This window comes from Notolepis coatsorum (assembly GCF_963971535.1).
Source record: "Notolepis coatsorum genome assembly, contig: SCAFFOLD_241, whole genome shotgun sequence".
NCBI lineage: Eukaryota > Metazoa > Chordata > Actinopteri > Aulopiformes > Paralepididae > Notolepis > Notolepis coatsorum.
In genome coordinates, this window is record NW_028172132.1 from 154,318 (window position 1) to 181,702 (window position 27,385).

A 27,385-nucleotide genomic window follows, 5' to 3' on the forward strand; every position below is an offset into this window, starting at 1 on the left:
AACCGATACGGTACCGGTACCTGTGAATCGATACCGGTACCCAACGGTACCTTTTTTCTGTACTTTAGTCTCTAAAAATGTAATCTACCTACCTCAGTTGTGAAAAAAATAATCCAAGCTTCAAATAACCACACTTTCGACAGTTTTTGGCTTGCCCCGACTGCTTTGTTGTTGAATCAAGTCAAATCCTAGGTAAGCGTATATTGTGCGTGTGAACGCTGACATGAAAAGAAAAAAGTAAACAAAAAAATTCTCTATTTTTTTTATTTTTTTTTTTTTTTTTTTATGTAATCTTTCGCGGGCCGGTCAGAATCAAGGCCTGCGGGCCGTACAATGCCCAGGTCTGCTATAAAGTATAGATTTAGCTCTACAAACAGCCCCACGTCTGTTTACATTTGCCAGTCCTCTAGAGATTTATTAGACGCATCCCAATGGCCCTGAATGTGTTAAAGTGACCTTTCCATTTTGTTTAAAGTGACATTTTGTTTAAAGCAATTGCTGCATGTGTGTTGTGTGTGTGTGTGTGTGTGTGTGTGTGTGTGTGTGTGTGTGTGTGTGTGTGTGTGTGTGTGTGTGTGTGTGTGTGTGTGTGTGTGTGTGTGTGTGTGTGTGTGTGTGTGTGTGTGTGTGTGTGTGTGTGTGTGTGTGTGCGTGCGTGCGTGCTCGTGTGTACTTGTGTGTGGAGTGGTCAGTGTTCTGATGGCCTGATGGTTTCTTCCAGGGGCTCGTTTGACGACGCCACCACTAGGTTCTACACGGCCTGCGTTGTGGAGGCTCTGGCCTTCCTTCACTGTCGAGGAATCATCTACAGAGACCTCAAACCAGAGAATATCATACTGGACCACAGGGGATACGCCAAGCTGGTACTATGAACACATACAATATACTAGCACACAGGATACATAGACACGCAGTCAGCAACACACTACAGTTTTGAATGTCCTCTGTCTGAAAGATGCAGCACAGTCTCCTCTGTTTGGTACATCAGTCAATCGAGAGGGTCTGAAAAGACAGGGTCTGAAAAAGACCACGTGTCTCTCTCTCTCTCTCTCTCTCTCTCTCTCTCTCTCTCTCTCTCTCTCTCTCTCTCTCTCTCTCTCTCGGTCCCACGTAGGTGGACTTCGGTTTTGCTAAGAAGGTGGGCCTGGGGAAGAAGACGTGGACATTCTGCGGGACCCCCGAGTATGTGGCCCCCGAGATCATCCTGAACAAGGGCCACGACAGCTCGGCAGACTGCTGGTCCCTGGGCATCCTGGTGTACGAGCTGCTCACCGGCAGGTAGGCCGGCCTTACCACGACATCATCTTTCATTTGATTTGATTTGAAATAGGGATGTTCGATATTGGCTTTTTTACCGATATCCGATATACCGATATTGTCCAACTCTTAAATACCGATATCAACCGATAACGATATATGCAGGGTTTCCCCCCCCCCCCCCAAAACACAACATTATGCATACTTTTCACAATAAATAAAATAAGAATTTGTTCTTACTTGCTTGTCTGGGTAAATAAAGGTTAAAGAAATGTAAAAAATAAAAATAAAATAAAAAATCTTTTTGAAAAACGATAATTTCCGATATTACATTTGAATGCCAATATCGGCCGATAATATCGGTAGGCCGATAATATCAGACATCCCTAATTTGAAATCTTTATTTCGAACATGTAAATACAAACAATATAAAACAAAAACAAATCATTGATCCCTAGCAAAAAGAGAACATAACTCAATTTACATGTTCGAAAAGGAGTAGGAAGAAGTATACACTTATTTAATCCTACCCCTTTTCCACTACTCAAAATTAATGTACTCATTTAAAATCTTACAAAACAAATATATATATATGCAAAACATAAAACAAATATATGTAAAACATGAAAGAAATTAAATAAAAATGTAAACACCCGTGAATGTCAAATCCCTACCTCATCCCTGTACCTCATGAAAATTATTTTTTATAATTCAGTTTGAATTGTCTCATGTTTGGACATTGCTTTAGCACAACATTCAGACTGTTCTACAGTTTCACTCCACATATTATGGAAATGCATGTCATATATGTCATGATGTCATGTATGTCATATATGTCCTGATGAATTGAAAATGGGGGACCCTGGTGTAAACAAGACGAAAGTCTTTCTCTGGTCTGCATCCCCTTAACAATTGTGTGTATTGAGCTGTACTGTATTGTACCCATTCTGCAATCTGTTAATAAAGTTTTCAATCAATCAATCAAAGTGTCTTCATCACACATGGGGATTTGACGTCGTAAACTTGAATTGACCTATCTCAAACCCTGCCCTCTTTTTTCTTGGTCCTCCAATCACAGCCGTGCAAGGGAAAGCAGTTGTGATCTGAGGATGAAAAAAAGTGAGAGGAGGGAAGTCATTGTATAACCCTTTCACTACCACACTACAGAAGGTTAAAGCAGAACTCATTTGTATTTTCTTATCTTTCTTATATAAATGCACCATTTACCATTTTTTGCCATGTTAGGGTACCTTGTGTAATACTGCACCTGTGTATACTGTATACTTTACTTACTCATAGTATATATTCAGATTCTAAGTGTTTTATTGAGCATATTTATTGTAACCTATAATATAACTGATAGGGCGTACAGACCCTCATTGGCATCTTTGATTGCACCGTTTACTTTATCATATTCTTATATTCAGAGTTCATTATATTGTTTACACTGCTTATTTTTATCTTTACTATAATTTGATTGCCTATATTTATGCCTCAGTACCCAAAACCCGCACAGAGTTTGGGAAAAGGGCCTTCATGTTCTCTGCTCCCTCTGCCTGGAATGGACTTCAAAAAACGTTGAAACTGCAGGCCCTCACTACCATATCTGATTTTAAAGTTCAAATTAAGGGCATTTTAAAGAATGAGATGGGAGAATGTCGATGCTTCATAATGTGGTGTTATATTTTATATTTTTAACTTGACCTTCTCTCCCCAGCAACCTCCTGCAAAGCCTCACCTTCCATCCTCTTTCTACCTTTTTACCCTACCCTCCAATCTCCCCCAATCCCATTCAATCTTGTTTGCTGCAGCTCAAATGTATCCCCTTGCCCCACTTTGCCTTTTATGTCTCTGTCTGTGTTTTGTGTATTTGTATGTTAGTTTTTGTTTTGCTGCGATTTTGGCCAGGTCTTGCTGGAAAAAGAGATATTTGATCTCAAGTGACTACCTGGTAAAATAAAGGTTAAATAAATAATCAAGTCAAGTCAAGTCAAGTCAAGAGTTTTATTTGTCACGGCATACAAGCATACAGTGAAATGCGGGGGGTCATGCCCGCAGCGATTGTGCAATAATACAAGTAATAAGAATAGGAATAGGAATGAGAATAAGACATTTGTGCAATAATACAAGTAATAAGAATAATAATGGAATATCTTATCTTATCCTATCTTATCTTATGTAACCCACAGTCTATTGTCTGTGCTCTACTAAACCATGTAATGTCAATTTCTGTTTTATACAATGGCTTCCCTTCCCTTTTGTATATTTTGGATTGAATTAGCCTCTTCAGTTTAATCCACTTCTCTGTGACCAGACTCTAGTATCGACGTCAAGAGTGATGACGTCCAACAGCAGGGTGGAGGAGGTGATTAAATTAAAAATTCATCAACAGATTTTTTTAAATTGTATTTTTACTGCAAATCATGAGAGAGAGCAGGATCATGGTGTGGCACATAAATATACACTGACTGGCCTTCAAATGAGCGTTGACTATGACATTTCAGGAAAGGGAGGGGCTACTAAGATGCCTCCCCAGTGTCCTCGCCGTCTGTGGGATGATCAAAAACAAAACAAAATTATTGGCGGAACGCATTATAGTCCCTAGAAAAATGAGGGTCCCGGCTAACAACAGCTATAGCCCAGCTAAATGCTTTGTCGATAAGCAGCGACATAATGAACGCAATCTTTATCTTGGACGGCTGGAACCTGAATAGGAGCTCGCACTGAGCGAGGAAACCCCTACTCAGGTCAAAATCCCCCCCAAAGGCCCTAGGTTGTAACACTTGGGTTCTATGGCCCCGCCTGAGAACCACCCACCATTCTGACACCTGTCACTGGGCATCTCTGTCACTTATCTCCCTGTCACTTGTCACTTATTGTTTCGGTCTCCTGATTGGTTGTCACGTTGGAACGCTTGGTATGTCAGGAATGTGGTCGTACTTAAACCCCTGTCTCTCTAATTCCAGTTGTCGGATCTTCTCATTCTCCTGCAGAATACACGGCAGCACCGCAGACACAATCATTATTGTTATCATTATTATCTTCTCTCCTAGACGCCCTGCGTCAGTGTACTATCTGTTGCTATTACTCTAGGTGTACCGTTCTACAAATAAAGAGAACCACCGTTAAGGAGTAAACAACCCTCTCTGCCTCTACTTATTACTCCACAACTGGAACCTACCTGTCTCCGTCGTAACACTAGGTGTTATGAGACTGGGCTCCGGGTCGGGAGGGGGCTGATCGTTCTGTTGGCCTGATCGTTCTGTTGGCCTGATCCTTCTGTTGGCCTGATCGTTCTGTTGGCCTGATCCTTCTGTTGGCCTGATCGTTCTGTTGGCCTGATCCTTCAGTTGGCCTGATCGTTCTGTTGGCTTGATCGTTCTGTTGGCCTGATCCTTCTGTTGGCCTGATCGTTCTGTTGGCCTGATCATTCTGTTGGCCTGATCCTTCTGTTGGCCTGATCGTTCTGTTGGCCTGATCCTTCAGTTGGCCTGATCGTTCTGTTGGCTTGATCGTTCTGTTGGCCTGATCCTTCTGTTGGCCTGATCGTTCTGTTGGCCTGATCCTTCTGTTGGCCTGATCGTTCTGTTGGCCTGATCGTTCTGTTGGCCTGATCCTTCTGTTGGCCTGATCCTTCTGTTGGCCTGATCGTTCTGTTGGCCTGATCCTTCTGTTGGCCTGATCGTTCTGTTGGCCTGATCGTTCTGTTGGCCTGATCGTTCTGTTGGCCTGATCGTTCTGTTGGCCTGATCCTTCTGTTGGCCTGATCGTTCTGTTGGCCTGATCGTTCTGTTGGCTTGATCATTCTGTTGGCTTGATCATTCTGTTGGCCTGATCGTTCTGTTGGCTTGATCGTTCTGTTGGCTTGATCGTTCTGTTGGCTTGATCATTCTGTTGGCTTGATCGTTCTGTTACAATTTTACAAAAGCAGTCAAATGTGGCAGAACCCCAGGACAGACGGACACAGGAGACAGACGGATACAATAATTAAATGTAATTAACAAAAGAAAACAATAAGCAAACATACCTATTCTAACGTGGGGGGGAGTGTGTGGATGCCAACGGAATGTAAATGAGATGTGTGTGAGACAATTACAGTATGTGTTTGGGTGCGTGTGTCTAGCGTGCAAAACTCATGTGGTGTAGTAATGTAAATGTGACCAGGCTGTTGTTTCGTGCGCGTGTACTAACCAGTCCAGTCTTAACAGAGAGGGGGGGGGGGGTTATCCAGAGGAGCAAGCGGTGGAGTGAGAGAGAGCGGGGAGCGACACAGGGATTGCCGGGGGGGGGGGGGGGGGGGGGGGGGTTCGGTTCCTTGATGGAGAGAGAAGAAAAATAACGCCGGTTAGAAAAAGAACAAAACACTGGGAAAACAAAATAACGAAGCAGGGTAGAATCCAACACGAGAGATATATACTAAGACTTGAAGATACTTTAGTTTGACTAACCACAAGTGATCAGTACGATCAAGCACTGAGTGACGGGCCGTCGGGCTTCTTATGCTGCAGGTGTCTCTGCCTCCGACGTTCAAGGAAGTTCAACGTGAGTCAGAAGATCCTTAAGAACTTCTACTCATGCACAATAGAGAGCATCCTGACTGACAATATGACCTCCTGGTTTCGGAATAGCACCGCACAAGACCGTAGCAGACTACAGAGAGTGGCCCGTTCAGCCGAACGCACAATTGGAGGTGGGCTTCCCACTCTCCAAGACATTTACAACAAGCGTTGCAGGAGTAAGGCTAAGAGAATAATAAAAGACTCTAGCCACCCAAACAACTGTCTCTTTGAACTGCTGCGGTCAGGCAAGCGAGTCTCATGGCAAGCACAGAGAGACTCAGAAGGAGCTTCTATCCCCAGGCCATCAGGATGCTCAACGACAATAACACTATGTAACAAACCATCAAATACACTCACAGCACACACATCCACACGTACACACTCACTTTAAATAAACAACTCACTGTAGCACCCACTTTACCCACTTTAGACACTTTAACACACTTTATATTAATTGGTAAAGAGATTTGCACTACAACTCATACCTCATTGCACCTTACCCTAAGTTGTACCTCATCCCATTTCTGCATTGTACTGTATATTGTATTGTAGCGCAGTTACGTTTTCTCTACTCTGCATTGTATATTGTATATATGTATATTGAACACTGTTGTCTTGTTTACACTTGTCTACGTACTTGACTTTCTATTTTATACTTATTTTATACTTATTTTATACTTATCTATTTTTATCTAGCACACTCTCAGGAGCAAAACAGAAAGAAGCATTTCATATAAAAGTATTCTGTATTTTTGTATGTGACAACTAATAAAGAAACTTGAAACTTGAGTGCACCCAGCTGCTCCGAATTGCGCCTGATTAGGCTCGACAGGTGGGAGTCTCAACACCCAGGGCCATAGCCAGACAAACGTTTTGATCGAAACCTTTAACACATTGGGTGCCAACGACGAGAAATCTCATTGTTGGCTGCCATGCGTTGTGTGCCAACAACGAGAAATCTCGTTATTTAATCGTTATTTCTTTTATTAGCGATATCCATTCATTTTTTATCCATCCAGCCTCACGTTATCATTGGGACTGGCTCTGAGCTTGAAAAGGGCCCCCTATCGTCTCCCGGATGGTATTGCACCCATTGGATTGGAGTCAATGGAAATGCATGGGGGGAAAAAACTCCAGATTCCACATTTTACTTCTGAGGCAATGTAACCTGAGACTATTGCATTCATTGAGGGGACTGGAAGCAGCGTGGATTATGTGTTTCGAGGTTGGATCATTGGATCAATAAACGCGATCGATTTTTGGAATGGCGATCAGGAATTGGAATAATCTTTTTGCAGAACATCTGATGTGAGGTAAGGACTTTATTTTACCAGTCTTGGGGTAATCAGATGTTTTTTTTCACATATTTCACAATGTGTGTGTGTGTGTGTATGTGTGTGCGTGTATGACGTTAGCACTGACCAGGTCATGGATAATCGATTTTTCAGCCTGCTTCTCTAGCGTGCATAAGTACACATATACTATCGATAATCTAGCGTTTATTTGAAAACGATTCAAAACGTGTTTTGTGTATTCCAGTAAATGGCTATTTTCGCGGATTTTTCTGGAATCACTAGAAAACTTCAAAACTATACCCGTATTCAAAACGGTATAAAACGGAAATGTACTGATGAAAAAACAATCCGTTTCGTACATGTTGACTGCAAGCAAGTCATTGATAAGCGACGGGCGTATTAGACACATAATAATAGATAACATAATTTAAGATATAGTTTTTGCGTTCGCAAATGTGCTCGCCCTCTCATTGACTAGAGTGGTGGCATTCAAGCGATAAATAGCGCACCCCCTGCTGGAACTCAATGTGTTAATGGTTGGTCAATAGACCACAGAAGTAATAATAATAATACGAATTTTTGTATAGCACCTTTCTCAGAATTGCAGCACAAAGAACCTCACAGCAGTAATAATTTTTTTAAAGACGGGCATAACATTTGCAAGAAAATTGCATATCAAGAGCAATACATGAAGTGCATACATAAAATAAGTATAAAATGACCATCAAAATAGACAACGTCAAGGTAAGACATAGAACATTAAATCACATAGTTAAACCTGTAATTAAAAGTAATAATGAAGCAATGTATTCATAATCTTTAGGACATGACTTGAAATACATAAAATGCTGTATAGACATGAACATTTTAAATGCAGTACAAACGTAGCCACAGACAACAATGTATCAGACAACATTTTCATGCATTTTTAAATCTAGTTTTTGACATTGTCGAGGAGCCATGATTTGACTTTTTTCTTAAAATTGTGTCGGCTAGTGGTGCATTTTAGCTGTGAAGGTAGCAAATTCCAATTTGTGGCTCCCCAGAATTTAAAAGAACATTTGCCCATATTTGATGCCCATTATCATCATCACAGTGATCATCCATGAGTTAACACTGCTCCTCATCACCATCATCATCATCATCATCATCATCATCATCATCATCATCATCATCATCATCATCATCATCATCATCATCATCATCATCATCATCATCATCATCATCATCATCCATGAGTTAACACTGCTCCTCATCATCATCATCATCATCATCATCATCATCATCATCCATGAGTTAACACACTGCTCCTCATCATCATCATCATCATCATCATCATCATCATCATCATCATCATCATCATCATCATCATCATCATCATCCATGAGTTAACACTGCTCCTCATCATTATTTTATTTTTTTCAAGTCAAGAGTTTTATTTGTCACGGCATACAAGTATACAGTGAAATGCGTGGGGTCATGCCCGCAGCGATTGTGCAATAATACAGTAATAAGAATAGGATGATAATAAGACATTTGTGCAATAATACAAGTAATAAGAATAAGACATAACAGGTATATGTACATACGTTTACAAAAAGCATGGTAAGACATGCTAAGGTCCTGCGATAGTGCAATACACTGTTAGCTACGGATGAGGCACTGGGTCTTATGTACACTACTATACAATGCTATACTATACAATCTACAGTTATACTATGTGTCCTTATGCTAGCTTGCTATATCCATCTGTTTACTATACAAGAACCATTCCCGTTCTTGTTTTTAAAGTGACCTTTTCATTGTGTAAAGTGACCGATGAGTGTGAGCGTGTGCAGCATGTGTGTGTGTGTGTTCATGCTAAAGTGACTGCTAGTGTGTGAGCGTATACAGTGTGTGTGTTATGTGTGTGCTCATGTGTGCTTGTGTGTGGAGAGTTCAGTGTTCAAGACTCTGATGGCCTGGGGGAAGAAGCTGAGCCGAAGTCTCTCTGTCCTAGTTGCTGGTGTTCGCAGGCGTCTGCCTGACCGCAGCAGCATGAACAGGCTGTTGTTGGGGTGGTGAGGGTCTTTCATTATTCTGCAGGCTCTGGATTTGCACCTCTTGTTATATAAGACCTGCAGGGGTGGTAGTGCAATACCCGTAGTACGCTCAGCTGAGCGCACCACTCTCTGTAGGGCCTTCTTGTCCTGTGCCGTGCTGTTTCCATACCAGGCAGTGATGTTTCCAGTCAAGATGCTCTCTACAGCTCCGGAGTAGAAGGACTGGAGTATCTTCCCCGATACTCAGAACTTCCTTAACTGGCCTTCTTTACGACTGAGTCTATGTGTGTTGTCCATGTCAGGTCCTCTGAGATGTGGACCCCCAGGTACTTGAAGCTGCTCACCCTGTCCACGATAGCCCCATTTATCCTCAGTGGTGTGTGTGTCCCCTGCTGTGTTCTCCTAAAATCCACGATCAGCTCCTTGGTTTTACCAATGTTCAGGAGCAGGCTGTTGTCCTGGCACCAGCGTTCCAGTGCCTCAACCTCCTCCCGGTAGGCCTTCTCGTCGTTTGTCAGAGATCAGCCCCACCACCACTGTGTCGTCCGCAAACTTCACTATGGAGTTGGAGCTGAACTTGGCCACACAATCATGTGTGTATAGTGAATACAGCAGGGGGCTCAGAACACAGCCCTGGGGGGACCCGATACTCAGGGTGATGGTGTTGGAGGTCTGACCCCCCACCCTGACCGCCTGGGGCCTCTCACTCAGAAAGTCCAGTATCCAGGCGCTCAGAGCGGAGCTCAGACCCAGCTCGATCAGCTTCTCCACCAGTCTGGTGGGGACTATGGTGTTGAACGCTGAGCTATAGTCAATGAACAACAATCTCACATAGCCCCCCTTCTGGCAGTCTAGGTGAGAGAGGGTGCTGTGTAGTACTTGGGAGACAGCATCGTCAGTGGACCTGTTTGGCCTGTATGCAAATTGCATAGGGTCCATATCACTGGGGAGAGAGGCACAAATGTGATCCTTAACCAGCCTCTCAAAACATTTCATGACCACAGAGGTGAGTGCCACCGGTCTGTAGTCATTAAGACCTGTTGGGGAGGATTTCTTTGGTACCGGTATTATAGTGGACACCTTGAAACAGGCCGGGACCACAGACTCAGCCAGGGATAGATTAAATATGGTGGTGAACACTGGGGCTAGCTGGTTAGCACAGGACTTAAGTATACGTCCTGGTATCCCATCTGGGCCAGCTGCCTTTCTGGTGTTCACCTGCATAAATGCTCTTCTCACACTGTGTTCCGTCAATGAGAGAGTGCCCCCCCCGCGGATGCCCCCCCCCTCCACGATGGCCGGCGCGCCAGTGATGTCGTTAGCCGGTGAGCTAGCGTCGCTACTGTCTGCACCAAACCGAGCGTAAAAGGAGTTGAGCTGGTCCGTGAGAGAGGCGTCGGCACTCCCCATTGAGGGGGCGCTGACTTTGTAGTCAGTTATCGTCCGTAGTCCTCGCCATAAGCCTCTTGTGTCGTTCTGGGCCATTTGTGCCTCCATCTTATCAGCGTATGTTAACACTGTTCCCCATCATCAGTGATCATCCATGAGTTAACACTGCTCCCCATCATCACAGCAATGCTTGCTAGTGCATAATGTGAACTACAAAGACACAGCACGCCTGAATGACAACTGTAATGTACTCACCATTAGTAGCGACTAGCGACACTTGTAAAACTGAAACTGAGACTTTCTGAGAGCAACATTGTTTCATTCCTCCCAACTCTTGCTGCAGGCTAATGCCTCTCTCTCTCTCTCTCTCTCTCTCTCTCTCACTCTCTCTCTCTCTCTCTCTCTCTCTCTCTCTCTCTCTCTCTCTTTCTCTCTCTCTCTCTCTCTCTCTCTCTCTCTCCTACTCACTCTCTGCAGTTAATGTGTGTTCATTATGTTGTTGCTTTGGTTGGTGCCAGGGGTGTAAAGTACTTGAGTTACTTGTACTTTGTAATTGTACTTCGTTACAATACTTAAGTACTGTTGGTGTAACTGAGGGGTACAATTCCCTGACTGTATTGATAAGTATGGTATCATTAAACCACTACCGCTTTATGTACTTTAACTACTGGCCATACAGTACACGATATCTAAATATGATGAACACTTTCCCACAATGAAATCGGGTCCACACAAAGGTAATAATCAAATATTTAATATATAGCAAAAGGTACATATAATAGTTACTATTACATTTATGATTTGAATGCACTTGTAAGGCAAATGAGTACTCGTAGGCAAATCAACACTGAATGTCCAATCTCTGGTTACGCAGGAAGCAAGTATACAACCTGGCTCTTAGGGAATTATAACGATGGCACACTTAATGATTATAGCTGGATATACTGTAGGGGTCCTCCCGGTTGTAAGCCGGTAGGGGGGGTAGGAGAGCCGTCGGCAGTATCCCGTCTGGTCAATGATGTCTAGGGAGACTTCACGTACAGAAGACAGTGCAGTAGAATCTTGATCCACAGATGAATACACCTTGGCTCTCTTGTAGGCTGTAGCTGTAGCTGTAGCTCCACAGTGAAGAAGAAGCGAGGCGACCTCAGTCTGGTCTGAGCGCCGTCTCACCTTGACTCCTCTCGGGGTAGATCCAACACTCACCGGTGTTGGCGATTATCCGCTCCACAAATCAAAGTACCAAAGCAAATATATATTCCATGCCGCATAGGGCTCAGCAGTCGTCGGGTAGGTAATCCAATGTACAGGTCCACTCGGTCCTCGCCTAGAACTCCTCGGATGAAAGCACCATGTGTGATCTGCCCAACCTGGTTAAGACTCTAGATAACACGAGGAAGCGATGGGGGTACTGCTCACTTTAGAACTCTAACCGCACGATGCACCATACATAATAGACTATTATTACTTAATAGAAATACGGTGCCAAACTCTGACAATTCAGCTATTAATTCGCACGAGGTCTCAATGCTATTCTAAGGCCAAACAGGCCATACTACACCGCACGCGGTATCGTGGGGTGAGGCTTCACGTTCTGTTACTTAGTTGGGTAGAAGGGTAAAGGACTAAGGGTCGTCTACATTTACTTGCGCCATATTTATATGCACGGTGAACAAATAGTGCCACTCTCTTTTCGGTAGCCGTATTCCTGCGCAGAGCCGGGGCTAGTAGGGACATGTTTCGTCGGTACCATTGAACTTGGCTCCAAGGGGCTTGTCTCCTGGCGCCAGGTTCTTGTCCAATAAGAGAATGAACTATTATGGGCTATAGTAGACTAAAGGGACATTCCGTGTATATGTACAAGGAATATACAAGGGATATCAAATGATATACAAATACTATTCAATATATATCCATAAATAAATATATATATTCGGTTTAATCTGATCCTTCACAACAGCCGCCCCCTAATTAGTCCCACCTAATTAGCTAAGCAGAGACAGATTAACCGCACTGTCCACTACTCAATGTCCGCTGTAAGGGTCAGTCAACTCACAAAGTCATGGGGTCATGGTCGTCATCGATAGTATCGGGGAGCCTTGGCAGTTCTATTAGCCTCGCCACGGGTCGGGTGTAAGTCCGTCCTTGGACGAGCACTTCAGCTGCTCGGACCTTTCCATCGGCACCGGTGATCACTTTGCTTACGCGGCCAGCCGGCCACATAGCTCGGGGTAGTGACTGGTCGATAATCATGACGACTGTTCCTTCTGTCAAATTGTCTCTCTCTTTTACCCACTTCTGGCGGGTCTGTAGAGACGGTAGGTAGTGGAGTAGGAAGCTGTTCCAAAACTTGTCAGCCAGTACTTGACTGTACCTCCACATTCTTCGGCCGTTCGCTTCTTCAGGCCTGTACATTGTCTGGGGTAGCGCGGGGTCCAGCCGCCCCATCAAGAGTGTGTTGGGGGTGACTGGGTCGACATCTGCTACATCACTTGAGACGTAACCGAGGGGCTTTGAGTTCAATACTCCCTCGATCTCCGTGAGGACTGTCATTAGGACTTCTTCCGCCACGGTCTGGGCCCCAAGCACGGCGTACAGGGCTGTCTTTATGGAACGTACTTCTCGTTCCCAGGTTCCACCGAAGTGAGGTGCGTTCGGGGGATTAAACTGAAAGTCAATCTGGGATGGAGCGAGGTGGGTCTTAAGTTCTGGGCCCATAGCTTGGAAGCTCTCTCTCAGCTCTCTTTCTCCGCCTTTGAAGTTTGTCCCGTGATCAGACAATAATGTAGACGATTTTCCTTTCCGTGATGTGAATCTTCGGAAGGCCATAAGGAATGAGTCTGTGCTCATGGTTGGAAGGAGTTCGATATGTATCGCTCTGGTGGTCATGCATTTGAATACAATACCCCACCGCTTCTCGGTTCCTCTTCCTTTCTTTATATACAGCGGGCCGAAACAGTCCATACCGATGGAGTGAAAAGGCTTGTCGCCGAGTCGGAGGCGACAGGGAGGTAGGTCAGCCATCCGGGGTATACTGGGCTGGGCTCGCCACTTACGACAGTCTAGACAGGTTCGCTGGAAGCGCCGCACTGCTTCTCTCCCTTGCAGTATCCAATAATGACGTCTGATCTCCGCGAAGACTCTCTCTGCCCCTGCGTGGTGCACATCCTTGTCGTATTTCTTTATGATCAGCTCTGTGACCTTGTGTCGGCTGTTCAAGACTATCGGGTACTTGACGTCATCCGGTAAGTCTGGGGCTCTCCGCAGACGACCACCCACTCTGATGAGATTATGGGCGTCGCTCTCGGGGGCTAGGTGGAGCAGTCTGCTGTCTGATGGGACGGGCTTTGCTCCCTGTAGACAGGCTAGCTCATCGGGGAACGAGTCTCTCTGGGCTCGTTGTAGTAGAAGAAGTTCTGCTTCTTCGTAGTCAGCTGCTGAAATGTCAGTTGTGGGCTGAACCTCTGGGTGGTGCCACAGAAATGTCTTTAGCTGCGCACTCTGTAGGGTGATGCAATCGTCTAGATCGGGGTCTGTGGGGACGAGTGTGTGTGTCAACCCACAGAACATAGGTTTCTTGTTCTCTGCCTCCTCTTTACTCGCCTCCCGTGGGATGGGTGTAGGCCACTCTTCTTCGGGGAGCTTGAGGAACTCTGGTCCGTCACTGTAGAGGTTGTGACGGGTGAGGTCATCCAGGGACATTCCCCGGGTGATGACGTCAGCTGGGTTGTGTTTGGTGTCCACATACCTCCAGCTCGCTACTTCTGTTAACTCTTGAATCTCGGTGACTCTGACTCCCACGAAGACCTTGTATCTGCACGAATCAGACCGGATCCATGTGAGTACTGTCGTGGAGTCTGACCACAAGATTGTTCTTTGCACCGGGATGGTGAGTTCACGTTGGATTAACGTGGCGAGCTGCGCTCCTGCTAGGGCTGCGCAGAGCTCTAGACGCGGGATAGATTGTTGCTTTCGTGGGGCTATTCTTGAGCGAGCCAGGATGAAAGCAGTATGTATTTCTCCTCCCTCCTCTCGGGCACGCAAGTAGGCCACCGAACCGTAGGCTACTTCGGAGGCGTCGCTGAATACGTGCAGGTCGATCTTGCATGTCTCTGGCCTCACTGTGGGTGGGAAGTAGCTGCGGCGTATATTAACACCTGGGAGTGAGCGGAGTTCCGTCTCCCACTCTCTCCATGTGGATGCAAGGTGTTCGGGTATGGGATCGTCCCAGCCCTGGTCCTTGTCCCATAGCGCTCTTACAATCATCTTTGCCCTGGTGGTGTAAGGTAGAATACATCCCAACGGGTCATATTGTCTGGCGAGTGTTCTGTATACACTCCGTCTGGTGGTCGGTATTGCCGTCGACCTTCCCTGCTCCTTGGTCAGGGGTTTGTGTCTATAATGGAGCGAGTCTGTTTTGAAGCGCCAGACTAGTCCTAGTGTCATTTCTTGGGCTTCTCCTGGGATGGTCGCCATCCAGGTGTTGCTGCTCGCTGCCTTGTCCTCGGGGGAGAGGCTGCGCAGTACTTGCGGGTCGCTGCTGGCCCACTGCCTGAGATCAAAGCCGCCTTTGATCAGGGAGGCGCAGAGCTTGAGTAGGAGAGCCTCGGCTTCTTCTGGCGTCGAGACGCTTTGTAAACAGTTGTCCACGTAGAAACTATTTGTCACACTTTGTTGGACCTCTTCATCTGCTGCTGGGTCCTCTGCGACGTGTTTTTGTAGTGCAAACGTAGCACAGCATGGGCTGCATGTGGTTCCGAAAGGGAGGACTTCCCATTGATAGATGGCTGGGTGCTCATCTCCGATCCTCTCTCTCCATAGGAACCGCAGCAGGGGCTTGTCCTCCTCCACTAGTCTCACCTGCAGGAACATCCCTTTGATGTCGCCGCTGATAGCCACCTTGTCCTGGCGGAAGCGTAGTAGCACGCCTAGTAGGGAGGGGCCGAGTGTTGGGCCGGCCAAGAGTTCTTTATTCAGATTTTGTGATCCGATCTGGTAGCTGCAGTTAAACACAATGCGATCCTTGCCGTTGTGGTGGACCTTGTGGTGCGGCACGTACCATGATTCGGTCGTCTGATCGGCCTCTTTAATGTCAATTTTCTTTATGTGTCCCGCTGTGATTAGTTTGTTAATCTCAGCGCGGTACACAGCTTCTTGAGCGGGGTCTTTGGCTAGGCGCCGCTCTGTGTTCAATAGATACCGCTCCGTCGCCTCTTTTGTGGCGTGAAAGGTGGGCATTCCCTCTCGCCTCAGGAGTGGAGTTGCGTATCTCATCACTCCGTTGACGTTGACTCTCTTTGTCCCGTGCTCGAGGAGGGCCATAGCGTAGATATCTTCCTTAGAACGAATGTCTTTCTTTTCGTTCTTAAAGGGCATTGTCTCTAGTGTCCATAGCCTCTCGACATGCTGCAGGAGTGTGGTGTCTCCTTCTGTCGCTCTGGAGTGGAGGCAGCTAGTGGCTGCTGTTCGGTTAAGAGACTTGGCGAGGGGGCCTTGTAATGTCCATCCTAGGCGGGTCTCGACTGCTGCAGGGCAACCTCTGGGTCCTGTATGGACCCGGTCTATCGGGACTATGAGGTCTGCATGGTCGGAGCCTATCAGCAGGGTCGGGGTGGCACCGTCTATGAGCGGGATAGGGAGTTGACGCAGGTGCACATATTTATCCATCAGCTTGGCGATGGGGTAGGTGTACTGCGATAGTCCTATTTCTTGGCTGGTGAAAGCATTAGTGATCCTATACCGTCTTTCGGGCTGCCCGCTTGCTGCGATAGTGAAGGAGACATTCTCGCCCTTTATCGTCTTTAGATCTCTTCTTATTGTCCGAATCGTCATCTGGTTCTCGCTCCCCCGCAGCCCCAGCTGGGCCGCAGCGGACGCGAGGAGAAGGGTCTTCTCTGACCCGTCATCAAGGACGGCGTAAGTGTCCATGACCTTATCTTGGTAACTCAGTGTTACGCGGACCACCTTTAAGAGCACCTGGGCGCCGCTGCTGCTAGCGGGGTCAATGTACATAACACTTGCCTTTGTGCTGCTGGATGGTGCAGGCTTTCTTTTGTTACTGTCGTGTAGGACATCTAGGTGGGCTCCGTCACACCTACTACACCTCTTCTTTAGGCGGCACTCGGCTGCCATGTGACTGCGCGCACATCGGTAACAGCGCCTGTTGGACTTTATCCAGTGACTCACTTCTTCAGCGGTCATCTTCTTGAACTGGTCACATTGTGACAACCAGTGTTCCTTCTCGCAGTACGGGCACACCATCTTCCACTTCTCTTTCATCGAGGGGGTACTGTGGTTCTTGCTGCTCGGTACTGATTCTGATTGGTGCATGACAGTCACCGATCTTCGGCCATCGTTTACTCTCCTAGGTCCCTCTCTGGAGCTGGATGTGCTCCGCACGAACGTATCCAGCCGTAGGCTGCTGACTTCTCTCGCCAGGAAGTCGGCTAGGTCTAGGAGGGATGGCTCGGGACCGTTAGGATCACGGTGGTCTCTTTGCCGCCTGAAGCGCTCTTGTCGGGCGGGCGGGAGCTTCTCTAAAATCCTCTCGACGTTCGAGTTTGCGTATAGTTCGTGCATACCCTTTTCTCGTTGCGCCCCCAGCATCCCTACCAGGGATTGTACTTTGATAGACAGGTCGTCTAGTGAGCGATTGTCTGTTGCTGGGGGTAGGCGGTCAATATGCCTTATCTCTTGTATTACGTAATCCCATATACGTCCATATCTTTGGTCTAGTGCTGCTAGAGCCGCTGTGTATGGGGTGGTAGAGGTGGCATAGGCCAGCGCTATGTTGTGCGCTCTGGGCACTTTCAGGTGCTTCAATAGGATCGCATACTTGTGGCGTTCATCAGCTACATCCACCATCATTGTCTCTAAGCACATCCGTAGCTCCGTGTACTGTGCTCGGTTCTCATGGGTGAAGTCTGGAAACGTCGGTGTGCCAATGTATGACGCCGTGGATGGCTGGCACATCGGTGAGCGTTGGAAGAGAGGCCTCCTGGGCGAGTCTCCTCTTACGCCTCTCGGTGGGCTGGTACTGGCAGGGTACCATGGCCCGCTGGTCCAGGTGCTATTCCTCGGGACTGGTCGTGCGTCATGCTCACCCGTGAATCGAGTCAGGGGTCTGTAGCGCAGAGCCGCGGGGGTATAGCCTGGGCTGTACTGGACCTCCTGGTCCTGTGGAGTAATGTGCTGCTGTCGGGCTTGACTCTCCTCTTCTCCCTCTTCTTCCTCTGCCAGGTCTTCTAGATCCTGTAGTCGTCTATTTAGCCTCTCCGCGGTGTCCGCTGTTCCTTCCTTGTAGCTGGGTCTCACTTGGACCGGTCGGGGAAGGAGTTCGGAGGGGGGTGTGGGCTCTCTCTGGCGGTCGGGCTCAGGGTCGCTTAATCGGTTAGGGGAGGGTGCCCTTGACCCGTGTCTTGACGAGGCCCTGGAACCCCTTGTGGAGGGAGGGGGTGTTGCCCTGGTGATCAGCTGCTCCATTAGCTGCGCTTGTAGTCTGTCGCGCTCGGCTTGTAGTCTGTCGCGCTCGGCGAGATCTGCTTCTCTTTGGGCACCGGCAGCGGCACGCTGGGTGTCGGCCCGGTCTCTTGCCATATTCTCTTCCGTCTGAAGGCGTCTCAGCTCCAGACGTATGTGCTCTTCTTCGCTCCGTTGCTGTGTTTGGAGTCGATCGCGTTCACCCTGAAGTCGATCGCGTTCACCCTGAAGTCGATCGCGTTCGGTAGAGGCTGCCAGGGTGGCGAGGAACGCCTGTGACAGCATCCTCTCCGCCTCGCTGGGGGAAGACGCTTGTTGAGGTGAGCCGCTCCTGGCAGTACCCGTTGGGGATGCGTTCCCCTGCGGGGAGTCCTGGAGTTCTATCTCCTCGGCGCTCTCCTCATCTTGTTCCGTGCAGAGTTCCATCTCTGAAGGGTTGTCTTCCTCCCGGAGCTCTTGGGGGACTACTTCTTCGGTCTTGGCGGGGGGTAAAGTCGTGTCAGTTCCCTCCTGGTCCCCACCGTGAGCTTGGTCAGTTACATTAGAACCCACTAGGGCCTCTGTGGTCGGGGTATCCTGGTTGATAGGGTCGGACATAATTTTACTTTCTACTTTTACCGCGTTTACCGTTTGTAGAAGGCTAGGTAGTATACTGGCAGCGTAATCCTCTAAGTACTGAGGTGGCTGTCGTCTACGCTGCGGGCGTTCTACTTTAGGAGGACCGTTTCGTGGAGTGTTCATCATAGGCCATTTCAATATTAATACCACTATATTAATATTACACTAATTACCCTCCGGCTCGAAGGACCAATTGTAACTGAGGGGTACAATTCCCTGACTGTATTGATAAGTATGGTATCATTAAACCACTACCGCTTTATGTATTTTAACTACTGGCCATACAGTACACGATATCTAAATATGATGAACACTTTCCCACAATGAAATCGGGTCCACACAAAGGTAATAATCAAATATTTAATATATAGCAAAAGGTACATATAATAGTTACTATTACATTTATGATTTGAATGCACTTGTAAGGCAAATGAGTACTCGTAGGCAAATCAACACTGAATGTCCAATCTCTGGTTACGCAGGAAGCAAGTATACAACCTGGCTCTTAGGGAATTATAACGATGGCACACTTAATGATTATAGCTGGATATACTGTAGGGGTCCTCCCGGTTGTAAGCCGGTAGGGGGGGTAGGAGAGCCGTCGGCAGTATCCCGTCTGGTCAACGATGTCTAGGGAGACTTCACGTACAGAAGACAGTGCAGTAGAATCTTGATCCACAGATGAATACACCTTGGCTCTCTTGTAGGCTGTAGCTGTAGCTGTAGCTCCACAGTGAAGAAGAAGCGAGGCGACCTCAGTCTGGTCTGAGCGCCGTCTCACCTTGACTCCTCTCGGGGTAGATCCAACACTCACCGGTGTTGGCGATTATCCGCTCCACAAATCAAAGTACCAAAGCAAATATATATTCCATGCCGCATAGGGCTCAGCAGTCGTCGGGTAGGTAATCCAATGTACAGGTCCACTCGGTCCTCGCCTAGAACTCCTCGGATGAAAGCACCACGTGTGGTCTGCCCAACCTGGTTAAGACTCTAGATAACACGAGGAAGCGATGGGGGTACTGCTCACTTTAGAACTCTAACCGCACGATGCACCATACATAATAGACTATTATTACTTAATAGAAATACGGTGCCAAACTCTGACAATCCAGCTATTAATTCGCACGAGGTCTCAATGCTATTCTAAGGCCAAACAGGCCATACTACACCGCACGCGGTATTGTGGGGTGAGGCTTCACGTTCTGTTACTTAGTTGGGTAGAAGGGTAAAGGACTAAGGGTCGTCTACATTTACTTGCGCCATATTTATATGCACGGTGAACAAATAGTGCCACTCTCTTTTCGGTAGCCGTATTCCTGCGCAGAGCCGGGGCTAGTAGGGACATGTTTCGTCGGTACCATTGAACTTGGCTCCAAGGGGCTTGTCTCCTGGCGCCAGGTTCTTGTCCAATAAGAGAATGAACTATTATGGGCTATAGTAGACTAAAGGGACATTCCGTGTATATGTACAAGGAATATACAAGGGATATCAAACGATATACAAATACTATTCAATATATATCCATAAATAAATATATATATTCGGTTTAATCTGATCCTTCACAACAGTTGGTGTTGGCACTACATGCGCTGTCTCTCTGAGCGAGATCAAATTTGTAATTGATGTGTTATACCATAGCCACATTTTTTATACAGATAATATTCATACTGTTTTAAATAGATTATATGATAGTGTTTTTCATCTTTGCTGAGCTAGAGTCTTGTGCGAAAGGAATGAAAGGTTAGTCCCATAATGGATGTCTGTCCCAAATTTAGGCCGGTTGTATTCAATGATTGAAGAAAATAAAAGCCACAGTACTTTATTATGGAGACTCTTGTGATATTTTGCAATATAAAAATGTTTACCCGCTTGATACGTTTCTTGGCATTGATAAGATTCAGTCTGCTGATGAATAAACCCCCAAAAGACACAGTTTGCTTGCTCCAGCTGAGAAGCCCTCGGGTAAACGTCCGTTCCGCACCAGTGATGTCCCAACTAAGATATTCACTAAAGAAAATAGTTGCTTGTGTAAATGTCACCATTTCACCCCCTTAGTTGTGTCATGGAATAGCCATTTCCCAGGGGGGTGTGTGTGGGGGGGGGGGGCTGTTCCACTACGTCAAGCAAGCTAGATAACAGCTGTTTGTCTCTGGGAAATACACTTAAGTAAAAATAACCGTGTTTATTGCTGATGTGTTTTATTGCAAAATATACATCCAGAGGGGGGGGGGGGCAAATGGAATGTTTATTAGGCAGGGGTCTATTGTGGGGGGTGGGGAGGGGATTGCAGTGTGGCGTGGATAGAATAGACGCAGCGTGGATAGAATAGACGCAGCACGTTCTGAAATATGTCTCCAGAGGTGCACGCATGCAATGAAAAATACTATCAAATTGACATAACTCACGGTGATTAGTTAAGACTATCACGACTGAGCGTATTGAACCCAATATGCGGACACAGAAAAGTAAACAGGTCTCGGTAAAACCCAGCACGGGTGTATTTATTGAGAAACAGGGGTCGTCAGGTATCCGGGCAGGAATCGAGTGACACGGAGGGGGATCTCATACAGTCCAGGGAGAGTGTGTGGGGGAATGGTAGTCAGACGGGCAGGGGTCTATAACGTAACGGGTACTCAGGTAATAAGGGGGAGTAGGCAGCGGCAAGGTAGTCCAATAGGCGAAGGGTCATACACGGGTTCAGGTCCTCATATGTTCTGGGAAAAGGCAAGGAGAAGGGTCAGGCAGGTGGAGGTCAGAACACGGTATCCAAGCACGAGATCAGGGTGAAGTGCCAGTTATTGGATGGGAAACACAAAGTCAACGATCTGGCAGCATCATGACATCTGAGGCGGGGCTATATAAGGGAGAGATTGAGAGAGAGAGAGAGAGAGAGAGAGAGAGAGAGAGAGGGAGGCATAGACATAAAACATGTAGACTATTATTATTATATAATGTGGTCAGCCTCTGTTCTATTCATGCGACAACTGAGAGTTAGACCTATTTTTGCATCTCACGTTGCACATTATTTTAATTACATAAAACATGTAGCCTATTATTATTATTATTATTATTATTATTATTATTATTATTATTATTATTATTATTATTATTATTATTATTATTATTATTATTATTATTATTATTATTATTATTATTAGTATTATTAGTATTATTATTATTATTATATCACGTGCGTGGGTTGGTGCTGCGTTCTGATGCGCCCTATCCCACTTTGCCGGGATGTCCCTTACACACAGAAGCCGGGACGAAACCAACCTGGCAATTTTACTATAACCTGAAGATGGCAAAATGCTGGCTTTAATGGGCAGGGAGGCAAGTGAGAGGAACGTTTGTTTTTTAGAATGGCTTTGAAATAAGTTATTTCGAATGACCCTTTAACTGAAAATTTCGTGAGACGTGAGGCAAACGAGAAGAACGTAGTAATTGTTTTATTTAGATTTTTCAAGCGCCTACATTAGCTACATTTTCAAGAACTGTATGCTAGGCTTAGGCTATTGTCAGCGATTGACTAAAGAGAAACACAGTCAACATTGGGCATATTACAAGCCAGTTGAAGAAATAAAAACAAACCTCACTTCTGAATACCTCACTCTGTCACTCGAAAATCTACTCTGCTGCAATCCTGTCAGTTTCAAGTCAGATTATTTTACTGTCACAGCTTTTTACAGTACAGTACATACATACATTCAGAAGAACGTGAGATGCTTGCTTTTCTCGGCTCCTCAACCGTAGTAGATTTGTAAACAACAATACAAACAACAACAATCTATACAAAACAAACACTTTCAGTGCCACCAGGTGGCGCCAGAGTTAGCGCTTGAATGCCACCATCCACTTTAATGTTATCGTTAATATCGCCTAATCTATGTTTTAAATGATGGCTATGTGTCTAATCTGCCCATCGCTTATCAAAGAATCCTTTTCCAGTCAGTGCTGTCAAGGCAGATTGGTTTTTTATCGCTTCATTTCCGTTTGAGAGCATTTTGAAAAGCACCCGTTTTGAGGTAAAAAAACAGTCCATTCTGGGATAATCGTCTTTTACTGGAATATTCGAGAACGTTGATATTTGTCGGCCTATTTATGAATCGTTTTCAAATAAACGCTAGATGATCAATATTATACGTACACGCACGCCCATTCGAGCCGCGCACGGATAATCGCCGCGTTCATTTCCTCTTGGATTTTTACAGTGAAACCGATAGAGGACATTTCACAAAACAGCTTATATCTTCATCAAAATGAGTCTGATTATCCTAACACTGATAACATAGATTCCTTACCTGACATCAGATGGTATCCAACTGGTATATTCCAATTCCTGATCACCATTCGAAAAAATCGACAAGTGTATAGATCCAACGTGTGTACAGTAGAACACATGATTCCGCGGGGCTCAGAGGCTCCAGAATGAACTCTGATAACCCCGGCTGCATCAGTGGACTGGAAAATGTGGAGTACAGGATTTTCTCCCCCATCCATTTTCATTGAGTCCATTCCAAAATCCCTTATGTCATCTGGGAGACGATAGGGGGTGCTTTTTTCCACATCTGATCGCCGGCGGCACTCGGGTAGACTAGGGTAGGCTCGCGTGATGCAATATGATTTCAGATTGCTAAAAAAAAATAAAATAAAAAAATTCAGAGAAATCTCGTGAGTGGCTTTCAACGAGATATTAATAACTCTGAGAAAACTTGTGAGTGGCATAGAAAGTGTTAAGGCTTTCAAAGTTAGTATTTTTTTTTGTGTACCTTTATTTATTTAGAGAGAGGGGTGTGCGAGAGAGGAGGAAGGGGCAAGAGAGAAAGAGCTGGGAGTGTGTGTGTGTGTGTGTGTGTGTCACAGTGTGTGTGTGTGTGTGTGTGTGTGTGTGTGTGTGTGTGTGTGTGTGTGTGTGTGTGTGTGTGTGTGTGTGTGTGTGTGTGTGTGTGTGTGTGTGTGTGTGTGTGTGTGTGTGTGTGAGAGAGAGAGAGAGAGGGGGGGGGGGGTGGGGTATGAGTCATCAGCCCTTGTGTGGGTGAATGTAATGTGTTCTTTCTTTCCCCTATTATTTCATGCACACTTTATTCATTGTTTTAAATTATTACTTTCTTTTAAGTTATTTTGTGCATCACTCCGTTTGTTTTGAATTTGATGCAAATTTGCAATGCATGAGGGTCATCCTTTTGTGTTAAATGGCTGCTTAAACAAAAAAATGGGGATGAGTAGTTCAAATGTAAAGTTCAACACACTACTGTGTTAGTAATCATTACTATGTAATGTTACAGTTAGTACATTGGTATGCCCATCTGTTCTTTTTTTGTTGGGCTTTCATAAATTTTTTTCATGATTTCAGCGTTTTGTTTTACATCTTAGTTACTTGAAGATTCTGGACAGTATTTCTCATTGTGGCAATGAATGAACATGCAACGGCATACAGCCAAACAGCTATAACACAGATAGCTTCAATCGCAGTAGAAATAAATATCAGATCAACGCAAGCTTTCATATATGGTGTCCTTACCTGGTATCTGAAGTAATGCAAAAAAAAGAATCCAATAATCTCATCGCCATTCCAGTTATCCACAGCGATCCTGTCTCCGACGTTATTGGCCATTGCACTTCAACAGGGTCAGTAGTCCAAACCATCCCTAGAAGCGTGTGCTTTGCCGGAGTGTTTAGGACCCGCCCCCATGCCGCAGCTCGGTAGAGAAAAGAAACCAACCCGTTTCTAAATTGAATTATGAATGGCAATAGATAATAAAAGAAATACCGTGACAGAAACGTAGATCTACATTTCCGGCACTCAACGATCGGACGACAGAAACGTAGTTCTACGTGAACGGCACTGGAAGTGTTAAATGAACTGAATGTTAATAACCAGTCATATGTTGACTGACAAACATACATTACCCCCCCCCCTCTCTCTCTAAAAACAAAACGAATAGCCTCATTGCCCTCGCACAACCAAGGTGCTTAATGAATATTCTATATAAAAAGAAGAAAAGTACAAGGATACAGAAAAAGCTTTTGTTTTAACAGGGTGTGTGTGTGTGTGTGTGTGTGTGTGTGTGTGTGTGTGTGTGTGTGTGTGTGTGTGTGTGTGTGTGTGTGTGTGTTTGTGTATGTATGTATGTGTGTGTGTTTCGTTAGTGACTAGCCTATAGGATGCCATGTAAATCTTTGAGACAGTTGTAAGATCCTGATCAAACTGGCCAGTATCACGTCTTCGTCTGTTTGGCCTTCCATCCAATTCCTCTGCGTTGTGTACTTTTAATGGTCCTGACGTCTACGACACTGGCTGATAAGCTCCTTATCTCCCCCGTTAGTGCAATCCATAAACCATACTAATTATCCACCTCCGTAAGAATTCGACACTTCGACACCGTGAAATACCTTATGAGGAGAAGCGTTGTTTTATTGCTATAAACAGAACCTCATAATCAGATGTTATCAGATGTTATCAAATTGTATCGTCCTTGAAGAGTCTATTCTAATGATCTTTCGGTGTGTCCGTCTATCGTCCTGTTGTTATTCAGTCCAATAGTTGTCAGGCCTGTTCGTTAGCCGAGACCATCCTCGTGGTAGCCGAAGCTAATGATGATGTGGCATTCTTCCCCCCCCCCCCCCCCCTCTGTGATAAGAGGAGAGAGAGAGTGTCCTCTGTGTGATCTCAGTCCTACTCGCTCTTGGTCAGATTCTAGTCTGCATACACCCGGAAACACCGTTCGACTTATAGATGTTCGCCGAAGCAACGATAGCCCACCCCTTTCTGGTTGTCATGTGCCGCGTTGTCATGACAACTGCGTTAATAACCTTTCACACCATTAAACGTTTCATTCACCCCTCTCCCTCGCTCTGGGCCTACAGTACACTCGCTCTTATCTCAGATGTTCTTCCAAGGAATGTCAACAAACACCCTCGCTGGCAGTGTATTCACCGTCTTCCATGCACATTTCTGCCCTCTCTGACCTGGCACCGTTAGATGCTACCATCTTCCCCCAATCTATACATCACATACATTGAAAAAGCACCCCAAATCCCTCATTCCCCCCTTTGATTCTAAATCAACCTTCAGAATCATAAATCATTATTTGTTTTTTTAATTAATTATGCCAAAAATAGCCTGTGGTTGAAGCAAACCAACCTCGTCTCTCGTGCACAAGAAACGAAGACGGCCCACGGTCAACCCAGTGATCTTGCTGCCTGATGTCTGTTTGCGCCCCCTTTCGTGCACAAAGGGAACCGAAACCGACCACCAACACCAACAACATCCAACGACTCATAACAATTAGAGCTCCTCTGTCTGCTCCCAATAATTCCATCCTGTTGTTTTACTGTTTTCCCTCTTATCTACCTTCTATATATATATATCCTTCTATACATATATCTTCTATCTGAATCCTCCATTTATATCTCGTACTCCTAATCAATGAACACAGGACTTCTCGCTGTTGTCTCGTCTCTCATTCTCCTGATTGACTCTGAAAGGAAGTCCCTGCTTATCCATGATTCACCGCCCGTGCTCTGTTGTTTCAAAACGCTCTCTAAACAGCGTCTCCGCAGGGAAGCCCCCTCCGATGTCCGCCTCGTTCTCCCCTGGGCAACACCGCCTGCGACCGCTGGACTCCGCCTCGTCGGCCGTCTCCGCCCCGTTGGCCGTCTCCGCCCCGTCGGTCATCTTGGTTGAGGCTCATCTCCACCGCCGTCGGCCCTCTCCAGACTCTGAAAGCAGAAACACCACGCCGGCAGTTTTTCTGTACACTCGACCCTGTGTTTTCTATTAGTCTACCGTGGCTTTGGGCCTGCAGCTCGTTCTCTATATATTTTTTCCTCTGCAAGCCCCTGCCATGGCCACGCCCTTTCAGACTGTTGGATGGTGTGAGTGTCCTACAGCCCATGGCGCTATTTGTTCTCTATTAGTCCCCCACCTTCTCAACACCCATATCTAATCCTACAGGGCTGTTCTCTGTTTTGTTGTCTTCCGGCGGCGCGTGACACCAGCAGCTAAACGATACCCACTCGGCGCTCTATGTTCGTCCCACGGATGACCCCCAGCGCGCGCCAGTTCTTTCTGGTGACGTGTCCCCTCAAGACTCTGCCTATTTATTAGGTGTGAGAAGGCCCCACTGGAGATCGAACTCCCTCTTATTTCATAATTAAACTTATTTAATTAACCGCATCTCATCTCTCTCTGCAATTCTTATTTAACCCATTCAATAATCAAACTATTTAATTAACCCGTATATCGATATTATTATTATGATAATAACATACAACAGAGCAGGTTGGTTCCCTGCCCCTAACTCACATACATACTCGTACTATCATCTAACATACAACAGAGCTGTCCGTTGCTCTATACCCTACGGGGCTGTCTACCGTCGCCCTGGAGCTGTCACCGTCGCTCTATACCCTACGGGGCTGTCTACCGTTGCCCTGGAGCTGTCACCGTCGCTCTATACCCTACGGGGCTGTCTACATCGCCCTGGAGCTGTCACCGTCGCTCTATACCCTACGGGGCTGTCTACCGTCGCCCTGGAGCTGTCACCGTCGCTCTATACCCTACGGGGCTGTCTACCGTCGCCCTGGAGCTGTCACCGTCGCTCTATACCCTACGGGGCTGTCTACCGTCGCCCTGGAGCTGTCACCGTCGCTCTATACCCTACGGGGCTGTCTACGTCGCCCTGAAGCTGTCACGTCGCTCTATATACCCTACGGGGCTGTTTCCGCCGCCCTGGAGCTGTCC

General features: G+C 46.2%; 1 protein-coding gene across 1 annotated transcript in view; it reads left to right on the plus strand.

The window, feature by feature from the left end:
- The window catches only part of LOC311248106 (cGMP-dependent protein kinase 1-like), a gene marked incomplete at both ends in the record, with an annotated part of 112,038 nt that overhangs the window by 63,446 nt on the left and 21,207 nt on the right, over positions 1 to 27,385 (plus strand). The window contains 2 exons of the mRNA XM_084339056.1: positions 722 to 863; positions 1,115 to 1,278. Of these exons, the coding sequence (XP_084195182.1) occupies positions 722 to 863; positions 1,115 to 1,278 (306 nt within the window). The remainder of the gene's footprint in view (positions 1 to 721; positions 864 to 1,114; positions 1,279 to 27,385) is intronic.